The following is an 11,750-nucleotide window of genomic DNA, read 5'->3' as shown; positions in this document are numbered from 1 at the left end:
AAGAGGATTATTAAATAGCGTTTCATGGCGGTGACAGAAATTTATGGATACCTCATTACCACCGTTTAGTGACTGCTACCGTCTCGCTGTACGAGATCATTAGGGGCTCCTTCCAGAAACGCACGTGCGTTTGCCAAGAAACGCCCAAAGTTACTTGGGATTGGTTAAATACAGAATGACGTTATGAGCACGTGTCTTTTGGACACCGCCTCGAAGAACGAAGAATTTGACTTGGCTGCCAAAAAAAATATTGTTGGACATCGCGAGCAACCCCGACAAACAGTCGCTGGTTTCGGCTCCGCACCCGCGAACGGATCACAGGTTGAATGGTTTGAATCGATTTTGTAGTTGCCGCTTCACTAATCATGTAATTGAACTTACGATCTAATAAAATTCAACGCGTGAACTTATTTAAGTATGGGAATCATCGCCAAAGACACGATAGTGATGCCGCAGTGTTCATCATAGTGAAGAAACGTGCAGTGAATTTTAAAGGACTCGCTGTTAAAAAATCATTGAATGTTAATGGACTACAAATAGTCAATTGATTCGACTATTCTATTATTAGAATACCGAATGGTATTTAGATTTAGAAGTTAAGTATTTAAGGACTAAAAGAGTTTAGAGAATTATGTCGGAAGAACGTGCAAAAATGGTAGAAGTAATTAAAGAATCGACGGAATTGGTCGAGAGTCCAAAAGTATCTTCGTTTAGTATCGAAAGTCTTCTAGCGCCGAGCAAGAAAACCGTCGAAGAAGAAATTCGCATGCCAATCCAGACCGAAGTGTATCTGCACGGTCATGAATGTAAGTATAAATAAATATCTTCTTCTCTACGAAGAATAAAGTACCTATGAGAGAAAGGGATTTCCAAAATTAATTTAAACAGCAAATGATTCGGAAGGACGGAAACTGGTAGTACCTGATTCTTCCATGTCTATGATAGAAGAAATCGAATTCGACGATGCTGACGTGGTTTGTTCTACCTCGCCAGAACCAGAAATGTGCTACGGTAAGTTAAATAGAAATCTTTAAGAGAATAATATTAATAAAGAAAGGAAATAAATTTCTGTCCATAATAAAGACAAATTAAATTATGCGAAAATGAATTATTAGAGAAGATAAAACAGCTTCTAATAGTGGAACAACATAAAATTTTTATGGCAATTTCTATTACGTGATTCTTATAGAGTTTCTCATACTAGAAACAAATCTTATCATGTACCGTTTCTGAAATATTACAGTTTTTGCAAAATTGCATGATTTTGGTATTGCATGAAAACTAATTGTAAGAGCGCATGAAAGTTTATTTTTTAATTAACAGATAGAGGAGACTTTTCATAATATATCCATATAAATCATATTTTTCTTCTATTCTTTAATAGTTATATTTAATTGTTAAAATTTGAAAAAGAGCTGATGCGAGTATTTTACACATATTATTTTTATATTTATGTGAAAATCCCTTTATGGATCAGAAACTTGCTACACAGTATTGGATTCTAGACATTTCTGATAAAGAAACCATCTCTTTCTGATAAAGAAACATCTAATATCGAACAAGATACCAGTTTCTGTTACTAAAATTTTTAAGCCATTCCTTATTCATAGGATTCTTATTAACTAAAGTGCGTATGAATGCAGAATATTGCAAACGTTACGATGTTAAACACGGAGGATCAAAAGATTTATTTTGTGTCTTACACATTCGCCGTTATTACACGATTTGTAATAACACGTAATTGTTCCCACATAATTCGTGTATTGTTACAAACGTGAACGGGAGTGATTGTTACAGAATTCAGACACTTACTTGACTCGGTAACGAATTCGTAAGTTCACGCGGAGTGCCGTTAACCGTGAGTTTGATCCATTACTTCCTGCAGGGTCCACGCCCACTCAATGTTCCTGCTCCTCGTCCACTATTTATCTGTCTCCTGCTAATTCTGCCATGGAAATGCTGCAAACTGTGCCTTCGCGTCTGTACCTAGCACAGAATGAAAAGCAACACCGATGAAGTTTATCAGTGTGTTTCACGAGTTAATTCTCGAGTCGATTTTCATTTAAGCACTGAATAAGAGATTCGTAGTCAAACTCCAGTTCCGTCTCATTTCTATATGATTTTCGATCGTTACTATCATATAAAATCACATTAAACTTCTCTACGATTCATGTACTGTAATGTGAATACATGCTATAATGATACGTGAGTACATGAAAGACTGCAATGTCTGTCTCCATTTAAATTCACTCGGTCACAAGATTCGATTCTTGACGACTAATTTCTACCAAGGATCCACGCCTTATGTGATTTATACAATACAGCGGTACGTGATAAATTGGAGATCTAAGGGAAGGACAATTCTACTTTACGCCGTGCGCTCAGACTGAGATAAGTATGCGGGACGACGAGTCCAACTACAAAGCCGTCAACGCGTCGCGTAAATCTTTGCAAAAACAGCCTCGTGTAAATCGTCCAAAAGCTGCCCAGCTTTCGTAAAGATCTACTTTTTTTTTAAGACGTTATCATCATTAAATTTACGACCTGATTCAACGACTACGATGTTTGAATTCTTACAATTAGCACGACTCGCAATATCTTTCATTGAAGTCTCCGTATATTTTCATTACTTTCATAGAGCAGTCATCCTAGATCATAACAAAAGCTCTAGCCATCTATCTATCTTCAAGTGGCCAATCGGTAGAACTCACAGGTACGGATTAATTATTCAACTAGTTGGCCACGAGTGTGAAATCGTGCAACGCCGAACGAATGAAAATTAGCTACGCTTTATCGCGCATTTCTACTCGTGCTCTCGCCATTCATCACCGAATAATTAGGAGACAAGTTCACCGTGGCTCGCGGCAATTAGGTAAACTAGAAGGCGTGGTGTTCTATTTCGGCAACGCTCACGGTGCTCCCCGTCGGGCTTCTCTGCACGCTTCTTCATGTTTTAAGCTCCTTTTTGCACCGTTGCCTTCCACGTCAACCCTTTCTTCCTTCCTCCTCTCCTTCTTCGGAGCTCGTTCGTCAATGCAACCGAGTCAGAAAGTCGACGACAAATGAGCCGCGCGAGAGAACCGAACCCTCCGAAAATATTTTCCACGTCCGCTCCGTTGGGAAGCTTTCAGAAGAAAATTTCGTTGGACCTAAATTGTCTATAAATGATCTAATCGTTTCCTCGGAGTAACGAACAGACAAAGAGAACTTCTACCCCCTTTTGCATTGTCCGAAAGGCATTAAGCTAATGTAACAGATGAAACCATCAAAATCTAAAATGTAAACACGGGCAACTTGTGCAGTTTGATATTATTATCTACGGATAATATTTCTCGGCGATTCAAGTTGGAATCCTTCTTGAAATTTACACGTGCACAAGCGTGCACGTCGCACGACATGGTTCACGTCGAGTGAATTAGAGGCGGTCCGGTTTTAGCCGTCGACTCTGTAGTACCCGGGGTTGAAGAGGAGCCCCGAAAAACGCGCGAGAAACGCGACAATTACGTCGCCATCTGACAATTAGTAGCCAGTAAACGACGCTCTGCGGTACCGGTAACCGCGCCCCAAATACTTTTTTCGGGATATTTATTGCATCCCCGACCGCAACGGCCGCTATAGCCTGTTCATTCTCTTCGTGACCGAAGAAGCTCTTCTCATCGATTTATCGACACTAAAATAACCGATGCTCCTTGCATTCGATGCCACGATAGACGAGCTCTCCTCATACTATACGTTCTACGTTCACTACTTCAAATATTTTGTTTCACTGATGGAAAATAAATTTTTTTATAGATCATTAAATCATAGAGAAAACCATGAGAGAAATGATATTTCATTATTGGGAGAATAAGTAATAATTCTAGACTTAAAGCAGGAGAATGGGTCAGTTTATATAGTTCGCTTGTTTATCTTTCGGAGAATTCATTTACATACATTTTTTATGAAACAGGGATATTTAGAATTAATTATTCTTCTTAATGTAAAAAAATTGACTGCGTTACCACTTTTCGAAGTAACACTCATATATTCAACAGCGGTGTGTCGCGCTGCCACAGTTTTTCGTCGGATGACGAATGGGCAGATAATTAGAAGATGATCCCTGCAGCTTAAAACGCGGTCCTGTTACCAGTCGACTAAAAGAGACCCCAAAGACATTCCTCATGAGTAGAGGCGCGACGTCTTGTACCGACGGCTTGTAAGCTTGGGATAAATATAAATATAAACAACTTCGACGGGCAAAAAGGTTACGAGATTGATGAGGAAAGAAATTTTACGAGGGTAATTGGGCTTGGTCGGGTTAAAAAGAAGCCGCTGTTTGCATCGTTCACGGTCTCTGTCTCGTCTAAACACAATGAAAATAAGAGTAGACTCCGTCACAGTACATAAAACATCGTTTTGAACTTAATGATACACTTCTGTCAGTGTGTCGATTGTTTGAGTGAGGTGGATTCTCTTTGATTAAACGCCGAATAGAATGTTACATACATATACTTTATAACTTCGTTCTTTAATCTCTTGTGGCACGCGTGTTATTAGCAGTCACTTAATTACGACGCGTTTTCATTCCATTTAACCGCGTTGACTACAGTCGCGCAATTATTCGATAATTACACGATAAGGAAACGTTGTTTAATTATCATTCCCTGTTGATGTATACTTGGAAAGGGTGTATGTTGAATAATCTTTTCTACGGTCTTATCAGAGGCGTGTACTAGCAGCAGCGGTGCCAATTCCACGACAGGTGTGGATGGAGAGATTCAAGAGAAAAGTGACAACGCCATTAGCGATGATGAAAGAAAGAAGAGGCCTCGCACAGCGTTCACCGCAGCGCAGATTAAGTCTCTGGAAGCGGAATTCGAGAGGAACAAATACCTGAGCGTGGCGAAAAGGCTGCAGCTTAGCAAGAGTCTCAAGCTAACCGAAACTCAGGTACACTAATTTTAATATTCATTATAACATAAAATTGTCGTTTCCTATAGGGGAGAAAAATGAAGCAGATTTTGCGGAAGTCGTTTTGAGTAAGGCGCGCTGTACTCAATAAATTGCGATGACGTTTGTGACTTCCGTAGTCTAGGGCACCTGAAATAGTTTAAGTAGCTTCTTGTACCCCGAGTTTCTCAAAATCAACCAAGTACTGAATTATGACCCCGGAGACTGCCACATGTGTAGGCGCCACGTCGTGGCGCCATGGCGAGAGATCGCCCTTTAGGACCAATTAGCACTTATACGCCCTTTCTTCTTGTGAAAAGAAAGGGAGTCCACAAGAACGCAAAATCATCTCTCGTTCCTTTCACAGAAACCTTTAATTAATCGTTGTACTTCATATGAATTGCATTTTATTTTGGAATTTGATTCCTTTTGTATCCAAAACACGTCTCGTTTGCCTATTTCTCATGTAATTTGGTATCCTGTTTCTAATATTATCCTCGAAATCCAAAGTGTTTGGCTTTCAACGATCTTCGAGTAATTCTCCTCTTAACTGCGTAGTGTTGCAGAATGGATTGCGACAGTTACATAATTCTACCATTTACTTTATAATATAGGACGTGTTGCACCGCTTTAAACTAATTAATTTATTAGAATAGTCCAGATATTTTCCGTTCGGTTGAGTTGCGCATATTGCAATCATACAAACGTGCAATGTGCGCGAGGTGCAGTAATTGCCAGAGGAGTAGAAATATCACGGGAACAGCATGAACGAGACAGATAATTATCTTTCGCGATCACAGCAAAAGGGGAAGAATGATCAGGCGTCGGATCAGAGGGAAGAAGGAGACATGTCGTGGCGCGGACGTAACTGTCACAATATTTCTCGTAGTTAACGACCCAGCTACGGGTGTTCCCTTCTCCTACTCTGTTCCTCTCCGAATCGTCAGTACGTTTCCAGCATAGCACAAGAACGCGATACTCCGGGACAACGGTTGCTGCGACGCGACGGACCGCAGAGGCGTCGATTTTTTAATTAGGATATATTCCGCTTTGTGTGTTCTGAATCCGGTTTTGGTATTCGACACTAAAAAGTTTCCCAAAGCTATCATGCCCAAGATGCTGACATCATTTTTTTCCGCATCGCTTCACTTTTTCTCACACCTACTCCGGATCCTACTTGATCCATTTCTTTCTTGACTAGCGCTTGAGATTATTAACCAGTTGCACCAGAAAGACGTGCCACGTATAAATGTTTATGTTTTAAATTCGCCAAGTACACCGCGTTGAGTTATAATGAACCGTTTGGGCACGCGTATCTGAATTTGCTGCCAACGCAAGTAGTCAAGCAATTTTTTGAGCTTACAATTTCTACAGAATTTTTGGGTTGTCGTAATTGAAAATATACAGTTATTATAATAAAAATTAGCTTGCAGAGCATGCTACTTAACATTTATTGACATACTGAATTTCAACAGCTTCGGTGGCGCAGTTCGGCAGCGCGTAAGTCTCATAATCTTAAGGTCGTGAGTTCGATCCTCACCCGGAGCAATAACTTTTGCCTTTTCTATTTATTGTCGATACTAGCAGCTTCATACCCTTTAATTCTCATTTTTGTTGTGCATTCGTTAATGTAGTAGTGTCATTATTATTATTTGGTATTTTAATTTTATTGCCTTAGTTTGTAAGTTTTTACTCTTTATAATGATAATTATTAACTGGTATATTACTGGTATTTCTTTTAATAGTGGACACAGATTGATTTACTTTTAAACTTTGTTTTCGTGCAGATTAAAATCTGGTTTCAAAACAGACGCACTAAATGGAAGAGGAAATACACAAATGATGTGGAACTGTTGGCACAACAATATTATTCCAGCTTAGGAATCCCTGCACCCCGACCAATTTTTGTCGAGGATCGTCTTTGGTAAATAACAATTAGATCTTTGCTTTCGCGCGAGTTAGATATTAGTTAATAGAAAAAATTTTTGATAGGTTTTTTAACTACCCAGCGCAGTTACAACCAGGAGCACCGATTTTCCCTCAGCATTTAGCAACTGTTCCTATGCCGCCAGCTTTGCCTATTGTACAACCATTGCCAAGCAGCTTAACAATGGGTCAACAAACTTCGATTTTTCAAAATATTCCTGGAAGTAGTTCAACGTATCACCTAAACCAAAGATTGGATTTCAGGCACCAAGATTCTTAAATATAAAGAAGACTTTAATAAATCTAAGATTTTTCTAAATCGTATGGTGCACTATGGGTGCAAATTCGTGTTGAACGAAAATAAATCTGAAGCAATAATTTTGAAATGCAATGTTAATGACTGTTCAAAAGAGGGAATATATATGTACAAATATGATTTGTTGGAAAATAATACTTCAATTCACACGCGTTATCGCTGGCCGAATCGGCCACATTTGCATGTATATTGCGTGACGAAGAACGCATCGAAATAGAATGAGATAGAGCATTACGCGCTGGCGTAAATTCTGGCGGGGATCGGGGAATGGATCCCCGTTGTTGTATGTGTAGATATCTATCCAACGAATAATTTCGATACGATGGATGATTAAGTTAATATATGTAACTAAATTCTTATGATCGCAAGAAATAATGTTAAATATAGTTTCTATCAAATATACCAATCAAATTAGATATAATATTTATAATCAATCATCGGTAGGTGTGTAAAAAACGCAAGAAGAAAAGATACATTTTATATTTGCATTTATTGTAGGGAGTATATACAGTAATTTTTGTAACAGTCTTCTTGTTTTTATTATAAAACTAACAAATATATTTTCAACTTTAAACAATATAAAATACATTATTCTTATATTAGAAAACTGGGTTGAAAACAATAAAGTATTTATTGACAGTTTAATAGAACTGAGAATGTATTTATTTCTAAACTGGCGGAGATAGAATTTTATTAATACCTAAAATTTTGTCATCATGCGCTGCTTGATCCTGTAGAATTTTAGCATATTTTTCATTATCTTGTAAATCTTCCTCGTCCAACATTTCTTGCATTCTCTGTTTGTAGCTGTAATGATAAAAAATGCCGTATTAAAGTGTATCTTACCCAGGCAAGATTTATTGCTGTAAAGTTATGTCATATTTTACTTACATTTCACTATCAGGATTGTTTTCCTGATTTCTACATTTTTCTAGCTTCTTTTCCAAAGCCCTTACCACTTCCCTTGAAGGAGATTCTACACATTTAGCCATAGACCTTATTTCTAAAATACACATATTAAAAATTCGTTACTATCATAGAAATATCTGTAAGTACAATGAATAAAAGGAAACTTGTTTACTTCTCACTGCTTCAATTATGCATCCTAAATGCTCTTTAGAGAACAAGATATCAGTTACGTAATTGTCCAGATTTGCAGAGGCTCTAGATGCAGCATGCAATGTTGCAGCCAGCGCAACTTGGCTTGGAGCATATAACAAAACGCTATCAGTCAGAAATACTCTCTCCAAAAATTCATCAATGTATGGCCTCAATCTTTCTGGATTTTCTAAAGAGGTATATCTCGTCTAAAAGTGTACATATTGTATGTATTAAAAAAATTTGATTAAATGAACGTTTATACAAGGGTATTTATAATATACCTTGATATCTATCATCAATCCTTCCACAGGTCTAAATGGATTATGCACTGTTAAATTATAATTTAACTGTTGCATAAGCAGCAACTCATTATTAAGTATAATATCAGATGCCTTTTCTCTGTCACCTTTTATGTTAGCAACGAACTGATATATAGAAACGTTAAATTCTTCTACCTAAAATAATAAAGTACTCTGTCAGACTGATGTAGAAAAATTTATAGATGAGTCGACTTTGAAAAATAAAAATTACCTTACAAGCCAAGTAAACGCATGTGACTAAAATTTCTTTGGGATGATAGTCCATAACACTGTTCCTAAGATAGAACCTTTTGAAATAATGCAATGCAGTTGCTACAGTAGCACGTGGCATTGTAGGAGTAAAGCGACGACAGAAATCCCTTAATTGTAATTCATAAAAACGAAGTAGTGTACGTTCTTCTGTATGAGACAAAAAATGTTCCTCCCTTTCCTCTGCCTTTTGGAAATATAAATTTCACATTATATTACATAACAAGACAATAAATATGATTATTCGCTACAATGTATGCGAACGTTAATATCATTTAAGAAGCTACATAATAAAGGATATTTAAGAAGTTTCATAACAAAGGATGAAATACATATATAACCTGTAAATTCTCGGAGTTAAACAGAGTATTGTAACGTGTTATAATGATGAGAAGCATCATTAAAATACACGAACAAATTGAAAACTGATATACATAGTAATATTGATTATTTATCATTAAAAGTAGCTGATTTACCGTCATATTCACACCGTGCCTTTGAATGAACTCAGCGTTTGTTTTCTCCCTTAACTCAGTTAAATCATTTTCATCACTAAACATCCAATAACGTCTCTGTGAACTTTGCGGAAACATTATTATTCTCTCTCGAAACTCTAACAATTGTATTTAGTAACAAAATATAAAATTGACGCTTGCACTGTTCGCGCGATAGACACAAATGTAAATTGTTGGATTACTCAAGACGTTCATGTTTGTGTGGTAAAGAGGGCAGCATTAGATGCATTTTGGGCGAGCTTACGTCGATACCGTAGTCGATACAATCAAAAACTACGAAAGTATTACAGTGTTCGCGGGGAAAGTTTAGTTCGCGAAGAAATAAAAAAGTACTTCTGTCTTAAACGAACACTGTTTGATACTTTTCTAAATTAAGAGAAGTAGAAATATTTTATTAGCGGTAAAGATAGCGTCGTATAGCAAACTATCGTCGCAATTATTATTTTTCTTAGATTAAAATAATAGCTAAGAATGTAACTCATTCTTTTTCATTTTTGAAATTATATTGAACGCTTATACATTTATGCCATTTTTCATTTGTAATACAAGAAAAAATAAGGAATAAATACTTAATTAAAAGTTCTGCAATACAATATATCAATGTTATAATATTAAAAACATACAGCTGGGTGGATATAACAGTGGTTTAAAATTTTCGGTAAAGTGGATCGTGTTTGTACTTACATACGCGTCAGTAATAAACATGATCGGCGAATGGTTGATAAAGGGTCGGTGGGGTTGGGGATCCAATTTTAATATGTACGCCCCCGCAAGCGGTTGCACGTCGGATCTGAGGAGGCGTTTCTACGACCCTTTGTCAACCGATGACGCCGCTGCATCTTATCACGATCAAGGCTTGGGATCTCCCATTCTGACTCTCTTCCACCTCGTTCAGCCCTCGAGGCCATCCCGGTGCTGCCGCTTGTTCAAGCAAAGACGTTGCCTCGACGTCGCGGTGGCTATAACTTTTTACCTTTTTGTACATTGATTTATGTTTCTTTATGCTGTGCGACGATACGTCGTCGTCGTGTGGTACAGTGCGCGGATCTCTTAAAATTTACAGAAGTTAATCTCAACGATCTGAGATGTCAGATAAGGAAACTGTCTCTGAAATTTTATCCCCGGAAATAAAAAATGAATTCTTACATAAATAACGAAGTCAGTACGGAATACACCATGCGTGAAACATGTGTACCTACCCCTATAAATCACACAGACAGTCCGTAGTTGGAAGCAATTTTCAGTTTCCACGACTGATTCGTTACTACTTAAGAAGTTTAATTTCCGACGAAATCCATGCGAAACGATACGAAAGTGGAGTACATCCGCTATTAATCTAATATTGCGGTTGCCACCGCCCTCGACTTCGCGTGCTGCGCTCTTCCGCATCGAAGCTTGCTCCCTTCGTACAAATACAAACACTAACACGCTGCTATTGTGGGCATTCGGATATTGTAGTATTCCGTACTCGTACGTGAACACCAAGAAAAGGAGGATCAATTGGATCAACTTACCAGCGACGATAATGCAAAATCAATGTCTGACACAGCGTACGAGGTGTGACGGTTAAAGTGGATTACATCTGCATTCTTACTCACCCCAATGATTCATGAAGAACTTTTTAGTAAATGAAAATTTTGTACCGCATACGACCACTTTCTCATACGAGACTTCGTAATCACGAAGTCGTCTTATCAAACAATGCATACCTACGCGTATGGATGTCATACATAAATTCCATTTTGTATGCGTGACCCACTGTATCGCATGACCGCTGGCATGTCGTGGTATCGTCGTCGGTTAACCCGCAAAAAGCGGTATCACGCCTGCCTCTAACACTCTACGTCTGATCGGTCGCGTACTTTGCACGCAAGCCTTCGGCGACCGAAATCTTCCCATATGCCGTTCATCGCAGTAAACGTCCTGTTTGCATATCACATGCAGTTACTGATCGTTATTCTCCCGTACAAAAAAATAGTCATAATCTGACTAGCTGCATGTACGAAACAGAAAAAAAAGACTCTAAGATGCATAGTATATTGATTAAGGATGTATTGGCTCTACAGTCAATCCCAAAAGTTTATGCACTTTAGAAACGCATTTTTTAAAAAGAAACCAGACGTCGGAAGAACATTGCTAATAATAAACAACAAAAAAAATTTTTCGATTTTTCCGAGATTTTTCCAAGGGGTACCCCTTCAATTTCTTCCAAATTTTCGTTTTTGGCCAATAACTCCCAAACCGTTGGACATACGGAAAAATTGCATCAGAACTTTCTTGTAGAGGACGACGAGAGCTATAATTTCCATGTAAAAATTTTTCGCTAGCATTAATATTTAACGAGTTATTGACGAAAAACGAAAAAACAGTTTTTTGCAAATTACTCGTTGACCA

The 11,750-nt window shown here is 37.8% G+C and overlaps 2 protein-coding genes and 1 non-coding gene across 4 annotated transcripts; 2 read left to right on the top strand and 1 right to left on the bottom strand.

Moving 5' to 3' along the window:
* The first annotated feature begins 301 nt into the window (after window positions 1-301).
* LOC108630028 (homeobox protein ceh-19) lies at window positions 302-7,813 on the top strand. Of its 2 annotated transcripts, none has more exons than XM_026817766.1 (5): window positions 302-806; window positions 889-1,011; window positions 4,703-4,929; window positions 6,717-6,853; window positions 6,939-7,813. In XM_026817766.1, the coding sequence occupies exons 1-5, from the start codon at window positions 632-634 to the stop codon at window positions 7,081-7,083; spliced, it is 807 nt and encodes a 268-aa protein (XP_026673567.1). In that variant the 5' UTR covers window positions 302-631; the 3' UTR covers window positions 7,084-7,813. The 2 variants fall into 2 exon arrangements, with proteins under 2 accessions (XP_026673567.1, XP_017888567.1); XM_018033078.2 differs by having other exon boundaries at window positions 6,922-7,809.
* TRNAM-CAU (transfer RNA methionine (anticodon CAU)) lies at window positions 6,404-6,477 on the top strand. Its single transcript has one exon. It is a non-coding gene; the product is annotated as a tRNA-Met (tRNA).
* CycH (cyclin H) lies at window positions 7,812-9,558 on the bottom strand. The gene is made up of 6 exons (XM_018033070.2): window positions 9,318-9,558; window positions 8,804-9,028; window positions 8,554-8,727; window positions 8,253-8,478; window positions 8,063-8,174; window positions 7,812-7,978 (listed from the first exon to the last, which is right to left on the bottom strand). Exons 1-6 carry the CDS (start codon window positions 9,432-9,434, stop codon window positions 7,840-7,842), a joined length of 993 nt encoding a protein of 330 aa, XP_017888559.1. The 5' UTR covers window positions 9,435-9,558; the 3' UTR covers window positions 7,812-7,839.
* Between the last annotated feature and the right edge of the window lie 2,192 nt (window positions 9,559-11,750).

Source organism: Ceratina calcarata, unplaced genomic scaffold (genome assembly GCF_001652005.2).
Source record: "Ceratina calcarata isolate Rehan_Ccalc_2016 unplaced genomic scaffold, ASM165200v1 scaffold62, whole genome shotgun sequence".
NCBI lineage: Eukaryota > Metazoa > Arthropoda > Insecta > Hymenoptera > Apidae > Ceratina > Ceratina calcarata.
The sequence above is the reverse complement of the archived record's forward strand: the minus strand, read 5'-3'. Positions and strand labels throughout refer to the sequence as shown.

What these genes read in the sequence shown, in the direction of transcription:
- CycH (XM_018033070.2), bottom strand. Translation starts at nt 9,434, where the DNA reads ATGTTTCCGCAAAGTTCACAGAGACGTTATTGGATGTTTAGTGATGAA. An exon ending in CATAATTGAAGCAGTGAGAA is followed by an intron (nt 8,175 to 8,252) that starts GTAAACAAGTTT and finishes TGTGTATTTTAG; the next exon opens with AAATAAGGTCTATGGCTAAA. An exon ending in AACAATCCTGATAGTGAAAT is followed by an intron (nt 7,979 to 8,062) that starts GTAAGTAAAATA and finishes TTATCATTACAG; the next exon opens with CTACAAACAGAGAATGCAAG.
- LOC108630028 (XM_018033078.2), top strand. Translation starts at nt 632, where the DNA reads ATGTCGGAAGAACGTGCAAAAATGGTAGAAGTAATTAAAGAATCGACG. An exon ending in TCAAGCTAACCGAAACTCAG is followed by an intron (nt 4,930 to 6,716) that starts GTACACTAATTT and finishes GTTTTCGTGCAG; the next exon opens with ATTAAAATCTGGTTTCAAAA. An exon ending in TTTGTCGAGGATCGTCTTTG is followed by an intron (nt 6,854 to 6,921) that starts GTAAATAACAAT and finishes AATTTTTGATAG; the next exon opens with GTTTTTTAACTACCCAGCGC.